The sequence below is a fragment of the Pelobates fuscus genome, chromosome 1 (assembly GCF_036172605.1).
Source record: "Pelobates fuscus isolate aPelFus1 chromosome 1, aPelFus1.pri, whole genome shotgun sequence".
Classification (NCBI taxonomy): Eukaryota; Metazoa; Chordata; class Amphibia; order Anura; family Pelobatidae; genus Pelobates; species Pelobates fuscus.
Window position 1 is genome coordinate 373,265,016 of NC_086317.1, and position 13,739 is coordinate 373,278,754.

The 13,739-nt window shown below is 41.1% G+C and overlaps 1 protein-coding gene across 1 annotated transcript in view; it reads left to right on the forward strand.

The window, feature by feature from the left end:
• The first annotated feature begins 55 nt into the window (after positions 1 to 55).
• The window catches only part of NAA16 (N-alpha-acetyltransferase 16, NatA auxiliary subunit), a 50,456-nt gene continuing 36,772 nt past the window's right edge, over positions 56 to 13,739 (forward strand). The window contains exons 1-4 of the mRNA XM_063425964.1: positions 56 to 205; positions 2,775 to 2,859; positions 4,719 to 4,823; positions 6,103 to 6,260. Coding sequence (XP_063282034.1) covers positions 152 to 205; positions 2,775 to 2,859; positions 4,719 to 4,823; positions 6,103 to 6,260 — 402 coding nt within the window. The 5' untranslated portion in view covers positions 56 to 151. The remainder of the gene's footprint in view (positions 206 to 2,774; positions 2,860 to 4,718; positions 4,824 to 6,102; positions 6,261 to 13,739) is intronic.

Below are 13,739 nucleotides of genomic sequence, written 5' to 3' on the forward strand. Positions count from 1 at the left end.
CGCTGCCCCTTGTCATCAGGGCCCGCCGGCTGCGCATGCGCGCAGCTCCCAGCTGGCAAGTGCGGCCGCGGAGTGAGGAGGCTTGTTTTTTGCGAGACCACCCCCACCCCCCCCCTGCGCGGGGCCGGCGGAGAGCCAGCGGAGCGGCACCATGCCGTGTGCCAGCCTGCCCGCCAAGGAGAACAACCTGTTCAAAAGAATACTGGTAAGTGGGCCCAAGAGCTTGCACTCTAATGCCCTGCGCCAGCCAGGAATGTGCAGAGCGGAGTCTCCACGGCTGGGATTATCATTAGAGCCAAAATAATCAGTATACTGTGTAATACCTGGTTTCCAGTGCCTCTTTATTTTTATAATAACAATGAGGGGCATGTGAGGATGGGTCACATAATACATGCACATTAACCCCTTAACGACACATGACATGTCATCATTCCCTTTTATTGCAGAAGTTTGGTCCTTGAGGGGTTAAACCATCCTGGGTCATGGTGTTAAGGGTTGATCAATCACCATGGAAACCGTTGGAATATATCTACATCTTGCTTCATAATTACTCTAGACCTTTGCCCCAGCCCTTGGGTTTGTACTTATTTCCCTTGGTGTATCTGCCTTTTTAGGATGCTAATGTCCTCACCCTACCCTAGTGCACAGTGTGAGCATATCAGATCTCCCCTCCATAGGGTCACTGGAGAGACCAGGTTGACATCCCTTTCTAAGGTGTGTTTGACTCCCTGATCTTTGGTTGCTTCTTGTATCTTTTTTTTTTCTTTGCACTACTGTATGGTAGTGTTAATATTTATTAAAAATAATGTTAAAGTTGCTTTGGTATTGACCAATGGTTTCAGGTTTTATGTTATTATTTTATGGCTGCTTCATGATGCTGACAATTCCCTCACAATGTATATGATGTTATTAGTTGTAATATTATTTATGAAGCTTCAACATGCTCCACAGCACTGTGGAATAGAACTATGTAAAATCAGTAGAACAAGCTTGACTTGCATAGACACAAGGTTCTTATGGTACTGCTCAAACAAGTTTACAATCTGAAAAATAGTATAATGTTAAAGGGACACTATAGTCACCAGAAATCTACAGCTTATTGCATTTGTTCTGGTGAGTAGAATCATTTTTTAAAAATGTTTCTTTTTTGCAGTAAATAGTCTTTTCAGAGAAAATGCAGTATTTACATTAACGCCTAGGGATACCTCCACTGGCCACTCATCAGATGGTTGCTATATGTGCTTCCTGGGGCAGTGCTGCACAGTGTGCAGAACTGCCATTCAGTGCCTCTACCATCTGCATGGAAACACTGAACTTTCCTTATAGAGATGCATTGATTCAATGCATCTCTATGAGCGGATGCTGATTGGCCAGTGCTGTGTTTGACTTGTGTTGCTTTGCCTCCTTGACAGTCTCAGCCAATCCTATGATTGACTGGCTCAGACCACTACTTCTGATGATGTCAGAGGCAGCTCCGGGCAGAGCTAGCCACTGAAGACTTGAATACAAGTAAGATCTTACTATATTTAGGGAGGCAAGTGGACACCAGGAATGCTAGATGGTGTTTTTAACACTATAGGGTCAGGAATAAATGTTTGTGTTTCTGACCCTATAGTGTCCCTTTAAATAAATTTGACTCTATTACCAACAGATGGTAACTTCTAGCAGTATGATTTACAGTTGTATCAGCTTTACACCATCCATGTTTTAATATCAATAGATCAGTGTAGCTCTTATCACCCAGTCTATATGATGTAAACAATGATAAGAATGAGTCTTCTAAAACTAAAATGCTTGACTGTGAGCAATGGAGACTCTCTAAAGAATAATATAGTTTTGCTTGTATATGGCCTCTAGAAAAGGGTAGTAAGAGAAGAGGACTATATTTTCACTTTCTCCTCACCGTCAAGTCTTGGATGGAAATGATTGTAAGTGCTTTGTAGTGAATCATTGCTGTCCACAGTTGTACAGATAAACAGAAATCTCACTTCTTTATCTATCTGAGAAGCAAGTGAAAGGCCAAGCTGTTTAGGTTGCAGATGAGTCTTGATTTTTGTCAAACCTCAAAAACAGTTTGCCAAAATGAAACCAGGTGATATGACCCCAAAGATTATTTGCACAATAACCTTAACAAAGTTAGAATACCATCTCTATTCAACTAAGAAGTATTTGAGCAGCGCTTTGAGAAAAGTCAAGGTAGTTCATCATGGTATTGGCCTCAGAGTACTGCTTTGCACATTTATGATTGTGATAGTATCTATTCACTTTGAAATTAGCCAGTTATGTTCTCCAAGAGCACCAGAGAGTATTTTTAAAACTCTGAATTTATCATCTATTTATTATTATTTATATAGCACCATCAGATTCCGTATCGCTGTACAATGGGCGGACTAACAGACATGTAATTGTAACCAGACAAATGGACGTACAGGAACAGAGGTGGAGGGCCCTGCTCAATGAGCTTACATTCTAGATTTATGAGTTTAAAGCCCTGACTCTAGTCTATCATATCAATATGCAGATTAAACAGCACTTTTTTTTTTAATTCTTTGAATTTTAAAAATATTTCATTATATCTAGTTTCTGATAATTTGCAATTTGTTTTATTAAAAAAAAAAATATGGTAATTGCTGTTTTCAACATTCTGTAAGCCATTTCTTTTTCTTTCTTCAAAATCAAACTCAAAGTACTAGAACTATTTGCATATTAAGTAAGCTGCCAAGAAAGGGACTTAAGTAGTTATTTCATTTAAATTGTTTTTATGTCTTTATCAGAAAAGTTATGAACAAAAACAGTACAAAAATGGACTCAAGTTTTGTAAAATGATCCTCTCCAACCCCAAATTTGCAGAACATGGAGGTGAGTTGACGCTGCATGCAAATTACTCATGGAATGATTTATTATTTTATTTTATTTTGTTACGTCTAGCTTCCTCTTTTTCTTTAAACTCCTTAAAGGAACACTTCAAGCACCATAACCACTGCTGCTCACTTTAGTGATTATGGTGCCAGGAGTGCAGATTTTTGTAAGTAATCTAACTTTTTTTTTAAAAATGACATATACTTTTTTTATATATAATATTTTTTATTTATTAAATATATAGAAAGTTATGACTTCTTACTTGGTGTCTGGCTGCCGCCGCTGCTGTCTGCCTCCACTACCACTACTTCCATGGAGAGCTGGAAGCTCCTAAGCAGGAGCTTCTGTTACCTATCCTGAGTAAAGCCCTCACTTCTTGTCTTAACTCGGATAGAAAGCTTCCAGTTTTTGTAGTGGAGATGGAACGTGGCACTCGGCGGGCCCGAAGTAAGGAATCAAACCATTCTAAAGCCGTTTGACTACTGACAAACAGAGGTGGGGGGTAGAGTATCATTAGTACCATAAACCCCACAGTGCACTGTAGTGATTCTGGTTCTTGGAGCAGTCCTTTAAAGAATAATACGTGCTTTTCATTTTACGTGCGTTTAACAGTAGGGCAACCTGGCTGTAGGTGCTAACAGAGCCCAATTTTGTGACACCACCCAGAAAAGGGTTGGACACAAACTGCATGGGACAAGAGGGCTCTTTGCCAATAATTGTTGTAGAAAAACCTATACAACACGGCTCAATCAATCTGAGGCAGCCTGCTGAATGAGAGCTGAGCCGGACGGTGAGGGAGCTGAAGTCTTCCGTCTTTTCTTGCTCTGCTCCCTCATGCATCCTGCTGTTGTGCTGGGATATGGCATCACTCCGGTCCCCGCATCACTAAACTAAAACTAAAGAAGAACCCCTGGGAAAGGATCCTCTCCAGCTCTCCCAAAAGTAGGGAGGCTATGAGGACTTAAATTAATAATTTGTGAGTGTGTGTGTCTGCCAGTTAGTATGTTTGTTTATGTTACTGGCTCCGCTCTGATTACATGGAAAATTTGTTTTTTTTATTTTATTTTAGTTTCCCTCACCTTTTTTTCCCACACTGTGCCAGTCTCGCCGTGGCTGGCTCCACATCCATGGCTGAGAAGAGTTGAGAGGTTATTACACAATGCCGTGCTGCACCAATCAGCATCTTCTCGTAGAGATACATTAAATCAATGCATCTCAAGGGGAACATTCACTGCCTCCACCCAAACTTGCAGGAATGGCACCATTACATTAATCTATAGTGTCCAATTTTGAAATAAATAAAAAATAAAGTACCGGTAGTTTGTCATTGAAAATAATGATTTGTTAGATTAAAAAAAATAAACCTGGCTCCTAACTTCTTGGAGCCCTGCTCTACAATGATTTGCAGTGGTTATTGTATTTAGAGTGCCCATTTAAAATTAAATAGTGCTAACCATATAGAATAAATATTGCAAACCGAGTGCAACTTAATAGTGCCTATAGGAACCCAGATGCAGTAGATTTATAGTATGTTTTTTATTATTCTTGCAAATTTTGTAAAACAAATAACCTCTTCTACAGTGGTAAAACAAATGACATTAGGCTTGCAAGAAAAAAAATGCAAATGCTACAAATTTGTTTAGTAATTTTCATATTCTTGTATCATTCTCTCACATGAGTTGTGTTTTATTGTTTTGGAGAGTGGTTTCCATGTTTGTTTTTAATTTTGTATCTTGTATATCTCCTTGTTGATGCTTACTGAAATCGATAAATGTTTGGGGATTTTTTGTGTTGGATGTGTTCCTTTTTTAGATTAGATTTATTATTGTTTTATTTATTTTTAATCTCTTTATATACAGAAACACTAGCTATGAAAGGACTGACCCTGAATTGTTTGGGAAAGAAGGAAGAAGCATATGAATTTGTACGAAAAGGACTTCGAAATGATGTTAAGAGTCATGTTTGTATCCTTGTAATTTGATTCTTGGGCTAAACGTTCATACACCATGCTCTGGGTCAAAGTGATTCAGTTGAAATTGTCGAAGTAATAGATCATAAACCTGCCTTGTTTGAGTGTGCCAACTCTTCCTTGCGGTAAAGTTAAAAGTGAAGGCAACAGCCATATAATTTTATTTGATTTATCGAATTCTTGAAACCTTTCTCGGTTTGTAATTTGAATTGGATATCAGCTAAACATATGTGTGTATGGGATTTAAGTCTGTTATCTTATTAAGAATCAGAGGCTCAAGAGAGAAAATCTGCAACATTACCTTTTTCTTTAGGTGTGAAATAAAATGAAACGATGATTAGTGAACATTATAGCAGCACTGTCACTTGTGAGGTGTTTGCATATTTTTTGATGAACTCCTCCTCTCTCCCTTTCCCCCTTCCTTTGGCATACAATTTTTTATTTTTATTTTAAAACGTTTTACGTACCTTTTTTCCAGAACCAAAGCTGCCTCGGCGCTTCGTGACGCCCTCCCCCAGCGGCGTCACGAAGGAGGCAGGGATTCTTATGGCGTGATCCAATCCAATGCTTCTGATAGAGGATCATTGGGGACCTAATGTGCATGCGTTGTAAGCTAAACGCATGCATTGACTCGAGGATTCTACGTTACGTGACCGTTTTACTCAGTCAGTGCAGCAGAAGTGCCTCAGGTGGCTGTCATACTGTCAGCCACTAGAGGAAGACGTAACCCTGCAATGTAATAATTTTAGGATCTCTAAAACTGCAGTGTTTTACATTGCAGGGCTAAGGGGACATGGACACTGCACCCAGACCACTTCATTGACATGTGGTCCGGGTGTCTGTAGTGTCCCTTTAAATACAGTCATACTGCTACTCATATGCGCATTTAAATCAGCCCCACACATAAGGGCACACGTCAACTGACTTATTCTTACTCTCTTACTTTGGTGAGTGTGCAAGGAGATCAGGAACATGCATATACAGTAATCTACAACATCTTCTGTTTTCTATATCTAGCATCAGAGTATTGAAAAAATAGTGAATTGAATTGAGATTCATGGAAAAATGCAAGCTTTATTATTTAAAAGAACATGTATTTGCTAGTATAGTTTGGAGTACAGTGTCATTGTTTATGCCATGTTTGTGTTACATACTGGCTTGCCCTGTTAGCCACCTTCATTGCTACACACCCACTAGCCCATGCATTGGAATGTCGTAATGTTTAATTGCTTGAACTGCATGGGGCTCTGTACGTTTTCCTTAATTCTAGATAGGCTGGCATGTTTATGGCCTCCTGCAGCGCTCTGACAAGAAGTATGATGAAGCCATCAAATGTTACCGTAACGCCCTGAAACTGGACAAGGACAACTTGCAGATTCTCAAAGATCTGTCATTGTTACAGATACAGATGAGAGATTTGGAAGGATATCGGGTAAGTTTAATCTTATTTGCACACTCATCTGGGAGAAAAAAACACTACAAATTGGAGATGTATATCATTTACATGTTTTTGTTTTTTCTTTATAGAAATTGTAAGACCTAGTAATGTGAATATTTGATATATACTATAACAAATACTCATGAATTGTAATTTGTATTATTTTAGTTTAACCCCTTAAGGACACATGACATGTGTGGCATGTTATGATTCCCTTTTATTCCAGAAGTTTGGTTCTTAAGGGGTTAAACTGACTTATTCAACTCTAATTTTTTTTTTTTTAAATTCAACATTATTGGGACAGCAATACATGTTTGTGTTCCTGACCCTATAGTGATACTTTAATTTACAAACTCACCAACAGATGTCAGACAAGTAATGAGGCTATTTCTAAGAGCTCCAATAATGTTTGTCGTGCCTTGACACTCTAAGCACCCTAACCATTGCAGAGTGATGGTATTGGTTCTGGTGCAATATACTTCATACACTGATTGTCAAAACCACTTTAATTTATTGAGGCTTATGTATAGATCATGTCTCTGCAGTCTCACTGCTCCTGTCTCTGCCATTTAGGAGGTTGTTTCTGTTTATGCAGCCCTAGTCACCCCTCACCTGGCTGTGACTGACCCAGCTTGCAATATAGAAAGTTCAAACATTGGATCTCACATTACATGAAATGTTTAGGAAGGCTGTGTAGTTCACATGTAGGGAGGGGTGACTAGGGCTGCATAAGCAGTGATGTACTCTTAAAAGGGCACTAGTCCCTTAGTGTCAAAAGCACTATAGCTTAAAGGGACACTATAGTCACCAGTGCAACTACATGTATTCCTGACCCTATAGTGTTAACACGACCATCTAGCCCCCCTGGCCCCCTCATGCCTCCATAAATATAGTAAAAATCTTACTGTATTCAAGCCAGAAGCTGTAAATCCGCATGCCCTGGCCAATCAGCATCTCCTCATAGAGATTAATTCAATCAATGAATCTCTATGAGGAAAGTTCAGTGTCTGCATGCAGTGGGAGGAGATACTGAATCACAGGATGCTCGTGCACAGCAGATCTGAGTGGATGGAGGCATATTATGCCTCCATCAACTCAGAAGTGCCTCTGGTTCACTCTGAGTGACTGCAACTGGAGGTGTTCCTAGCTTTCAATGTAAACACTGTATTTTCTCTGAAAATACAGTGTTTACGAGAGAGGCTGCAGGGAGCTATAGTTCTCACCTGAACAACCTTATTAAGCTGAAGTTGTTCAGGTGACTACAGTGTCCCTTTTAATGAAGCAATTTTGATGTATGGATTATACCCCTGCAGTTGCACTGTTTAATTCTCTACCATTTTGGAGTTAAATCACTTTGTTAATGTAGACATTGCCATACCTTCCTGCATGTGACTTGCACAGCTTTCTTAAACACTTTATGTAAAGAGAAATCTAATGTTTACACTTCCTTTATTGCAAATTCTGCTTAGTGTATTATCTCCTGCTCTGTTAATAGCTTGATAAACATTACAGGAGCCTCCTGTGTGATTATAGTTCAGTTTACATAGCAGGAGATAAAAACTTTTAAAGTACCGTATATACTCGAGTATAAGCCGAGTTTTTCAGCCCATTTTTTGGGCTGAAAAACCCCAACTCGGCTTATACTCGAGTCAGAGTCTGTATTGTGGCAATTTGCATTGCCATAATACAGACTGGGGGGAGAGGGGGGCTGGCAGAGCTGTAACTTACCTTTCCTGCAGCTCCTGTCAGCTCTCTCCTCCTCCGCGCCGTCCGTTCAGCACCTCGGTCAGCTCCCAGTGTAAGTCTCGCGAGAGCCGCGGCTCTCGCGAGACTTACACTGGGAGCTGACAGAGGGAGCTGCACAGACCGCGCGGAGGAGGAGAGAGCTGACAGGAGCTGCAGGAAAGGTAAGTACAGCTCTGCCAGCCCCCCTCTCCCCCCCACTGAACTACCAATGCTGGACCACCAGGGAAGGAGAGCCCCCCTCCCTGCCATATATCAAGCAGGGAGGGGGGACGAAAAAAAAAATATAAATAAAATAATAAAAAAAAATAATAATAATAAAAAAGGGGTATAAGGACCACTATGGGAGGGGGGGGGGGGGTATAAGGACCACTATGGGAGGGAGGGGGTGGGTTAAGGACCACTATGGGAGGGAGGGGGTGGGTTAAGGACCACTATGGGAGGGAGGGGGGTATAAGGACCGCTATGGGAGGGAGGGGGGTATAAGGACCACTATGGGAGGGAGGGGGGGGGTAAGGACCACTATGGGAGGGAGGGGGGGGTAAGGACCACTATGGGAGGGAGGGGGGGATAAGGACCACTATGGGAGGGAGGGGGGGTATAAGGACCACTATGGGAGGGAGGGGGGTATAAGGACCACTATGGGAGGGAGGGGGGGATAAGGACCACTATGGGAGGGAGGGGGGGTATAAGGACCACTATGGGAGGGAGGGGAGTATAAGGACCACTATGGGAGGGAGGGGGGGTATAAGGACCACTATGGGAGGGAGGGGGGTATAAGGACCACTATGGGAGGGAGGGGGGGGATAAGGACCACTATGGGAGGGAGGGGGATAAGGACCACTATTGGAGGGAGGGGGGTATAAGGACCACTATGGGAGGGAGGGGGGGTATAAGGACCACTATGGGAGGGAGGGGGGGTATAAGGACCACTATGGGAGGGGGTGGGATAAGGACCACTATGGGAGGGAGGGGGGGTATAAGGACCATTATGGGAGGGAGGGGGGGTATATGGACCACTATGGGAGGGATGGGGGGGGATAAGGAACACTATGGGAGGGAGAAGGGGGATAAGGAACACTATGGGAGGGAGAAGGGGGATAAGGAACACTATGGGAGGGAGAAGGGGGATAAGGACCACTATGAGAGGGAGGGGGTGGGATAAGGACCACTATGGGAGGGGAGGGGGAAGTAAGGACCACTAGGGGAGGGGAGGGTAAGGACCACTAGGGGAGGGGTGAGTCAGGACCACTGGGGGGGGAGTGAAGGAACACGGGGGTGGGGAGGTAAGGACCACTGAGGGAGGAGGAGGGGAAGTCAGGACATATGGGGGGGGGGAGGGGGCGGCAAAAAATGTTTTGCCTACGGCGGCAAATATCCTTGCACCGGCCCTGCACACACTGCATTCACACACTGCATTCATGCACACACACACTGCATTCATGCACACACACACTGCATTCATGCACACACACTGCACTCATACACACACGCTGCACTCATACACACACGCTGCACTCATACACACACGCTGCACTCATACACACACACATACGCACACACTACATTCATTATACACACACTGTAAATAAATATTCAATTAATATATTTTTTTTAGGATCTAATTTTATTTAGAAATTTACCAGTAGCTGCTGCATTTCCCACCCTAGTCTTATACTCGAGTCAATAAGTTTTCCCAGTTTTTTGGGATAAAATTAGGGGCCTCGGCTTATATTCGGGTCGGCTTATACTCGAGTATATACGGTAAGTCATATCTGATTGAAATTTAAGCCATTTTGTCTTCATGCAGGCTGTGACAGTCACAGGCAGGAGAGGGGTGGCTGGGGCTGCATAAACCAAAACCAAAGTGATTTAACTTCTAAATGGCAGAGAACTGAGCAGTGAAACTTCAGAGGCATTAACTATTCACCATAACTGCTTCATTAAGCTAGAGTTGTTTTGGTGACTAGAGTCCTTTGAAGGCAAATTGGCATGGCCAAATCCTAGTTATAGCTATATAAATATTTTGGATGAATGACGAGGAAGCGAAACACAATCTTCACATCTTCAAGCAGGGGGAGTTGGATTTTTAGTACATGGGATTCCTTGATTTTGTCAGCCAGTTTTTAATATCCTCCTTGTACCAGAACTGTAAGCTTTACTAGAAGCATTTTCTTAAAGGAGAATCCCTCCCCACACCTCCCCCCCTCCCCCCCTTGGTAAATTAAAATACTGTATTCATTATAACTATACAAAGATACCAGATTGATATCAAACAAATCGTAGTGTAAAATTGCTATTTTGGTTTTTCATTTTAGGCACCAGCTTTTAAAATAAATAAATAATAATTCTTACTGTTTTTAAATAGTTTTTCATATTTATAGTTTATGCCAAGATCTTACAGTTCGTCAAATTACTAAAAATGTATTTCTATAGAGACGCTGGGGGGTGGGGATGACATGACACGTGTGCACACACGCTACCGTTCATACGAGGTTATAGGCTGGAGGAGAGGATCTCTCGATACCACGTGGAGGAGTACACGCTGGGTGACAGACAACAATGTGAGAACATCTAAGAAGCCAATATCAAAATTGCCTTTCATCTTATATCCTTTCATAAAAGGGTAGACCTGCTACATATCTATTTTCTCAACCCTTATCTATGATTGTGGATTCCTGAGGGCAACGAGCAGAGAGAAGGTGGTACCGGTCGGAAACCCGCCTGTTTGCCGCGTACCCGCTATCTTAAGGGGTGCCCTTGGTTTGTGACTGTCCCTGGCGGTGAATGGTGACAGCATGGATGGGGGAGTGGAGCTGGGAACACTTGAGCAATTCCCAGGACTGCAGATATGCGGTAACACCAACTTGCTGTACTAAATCAAGTGGAAATAAGCTTTACTAAACCATAATTTCGACCAGTTATTTTGAATTAAGCAGTTTTTCTAACTTGCTGCCTATGAATGAAGAGGTAATATCAAAGTGTTGAAGTGTGAGCAGAAGTATCCCGTTGGCGACGGTTTATGCTACTTTTTTTAAGATCTAAGGGAATTGTAGCAAGAATTGGTATTCGGTACTAACTTATTACTGGCTAAAAAGTAATTTGGGGCTCCTAGTATTCCTAAGTATAAGGAGACTGATTATATCTCCTAGTCTATTATAAGTTTTATGTGGAGTCAAGTAAATCAAGCTACAATAAGCCATAGTACCAACCTGGTATATTGAACGAAGTTGTTTTTTTCTTCAGCTCACCGTGTTTATTTATTTTTCTTCTCTATTGCACTGAATTAAGCTGAAATATTAAATTGCTGTGTAGAAATAAGCTGCTGGCAAAGGCATCCAATGTAATTTGAACTAAGGCAATGTGTATTAGCGAATCGGTGTATTGAATCCGTTTCCGCTGATAAAGTCACTAAAGGTTCCCAATATAGTTCAAGGAGATTAATAAGAAGATTGATTGTATTTTAAAGACTGAGTTAAAGAGTATTTTGAAGTACAGTAAATCAAGCTACAACAAGCTGTAACATTGATCGGCTATATTGAATTAAGTTGTTTTCTCAACGTTTTGCATTGAATTAAGCTGGAATCTATTTTGAAGTAAGCAATTTGAATTCTTCGGATTTAGTTAGTATAAAATCCAGTAACATTGCATGGTTAAGAAAGGTCTCAGCATTACTGATAAAATGTCTCCAAAAAGAGAGAAAGAGAAAGCCATTGCTACAAATATGGCGAAGAATAAAAATATCAACTCTTATTACTCGCCTAAATCTCAGGACGGCACCTTAGTTAAAAGGTCAACTATAGGCGAACATAGAGAATCTGTTGCATTAAACTTGACTCAAGATGATCACCCAGCAACCCTTCAACTCTATATTACTCAGCAAATACTCCATGAAGCACTGGACGTTCTCTATCTTAGACTAAAACAAGATGGTTGAGCTTTCCCAATTATCTTCTAAATTGCAATCTAACTCACTAAAAAAAAATGATTTCTTTCCCACGGCACTGACAGTTGTTTTTTTTTTTTTTTTTTAAATCAGTACCACTTCTTTAAAGATGCAGTTGCAGCGCAAGAAGCAATCCAGTCCTGGAATCTACCGTAAACCTAATGTTTACTGAATGAATTAAACTCTATAGCTTCCGGTGGAGAGAGAAGGATGGAAATTGTTAACTGTCAATCGTTTGTGATTCTATGAAGGATATAATATACTTGATGGGATTAACATCCTTGTTTACTGGAACTTAAAATGTATATTTACTGGAGATAGATATGTATACATATATATATTATTTTTTTTGCTATAAATATGGCCATGTATATTTTATTGATTGCATTCACTATTAGCAGATTTTGTGTGTTAGGTGGAAGAAGGAAGTTGGTTCTTACCTTTTAGGTATTGCACTCATACGTATGTTTTCTTATCACGTTTATTGATAGACAAGCACGGGAAGAATAGAATTAGTAATATAAGAAGAATTGAATTAGCGATGTAGTGAGGACCTAAATTGTCTAGTAGGGTGTCACATAGCACCTTTTAGAATATTGCGAGTAGTAAACCCCACGATATGGGTTCACTATTAACATTTATTTTATGTTATTTTAATTTGTTTCTTTTACTTTACATAAGGATACACAAATGATGGGAAACTTAGTCAATAAAACAGACAAATTAAAGGAAAGAATTTATCCAATATTGCAACAAGGGTTTGATTTATATAATAAGGAGCCATTTTAGTTAACACTAATTTTATTTAATATATTTTATATTAAGTTATCCTATTAAGTATTGCGGTCCCATGGAAAGTTGCTTTTCCCCCTCTCTTCTCTGAAGGGATTTTTAAGATGGGGGATACCACCTCCTCCTCCCCATAATCCTCATTCCTGCAATTTTTGGGAGGACTCCTCCAGTGGGAAACATTTAGATATGTTCCCTCACTGGATTCCTTCTTTAGACTTTTTCATTTTTGTTATCTGGTTTTTATGTGTATTTTTAGATGTTATTTTTGTTTTTAGTTTGAGATTCGACGTGCGGCCAACTGTTGGGGGCAATAAATATGGTTTTATTTAGATTGATTTCTTGGAATGTCCAGGGCATGCATTCGCCTCAAAAAAAGGGAGCAATATATAATTTTTTTAATGAAAATAGTAGACATTACTTTCATTCAGGAAACTCATTGGATTGATCTCCCAAACAGATTGTGGAAGTTAAAAGAAATACCCCATTGTTTATAATGCAAACATGGAAGGGAATCGGGGAAAAAGAGGTGTGGCCATCATTATCTTCAATAAAGTTAAATTTGAACTTGTTCATTTGGCCAAAGATATGTTTGGTAGATATTTAATACTTATTTAAAAAAATAATGATGTCGGGGGGGCGGCCCCTAACCACCGGGCTGGAAAGATGCACCGAGCATCAGCTCCTAACAAACAGCAACCTAACCAGGGGTAAATACCTCGCAAACTGGAGCAATCACCAGCAGGACAGCATGAGGGACAACAGGGAATCCCTGGGGAATCGACTGCTACCAAGAACGAGACATTTCCTCCCAGGGAACCCGCAACAGCGAATGGGGCCTACTCGGGACCAAGCCAGAGAGAGGCGGCCGCTCTCCGCGACGGCAAAGCCTCGAGTGAACCCCTCAGCACACTCATTGCCTACCTCCCCCCCGCCCCCCCATTGACCGGAGGGGGTTATCCCGGTCCTCACTGCAAGTCTGGGGCAGCCAGCCT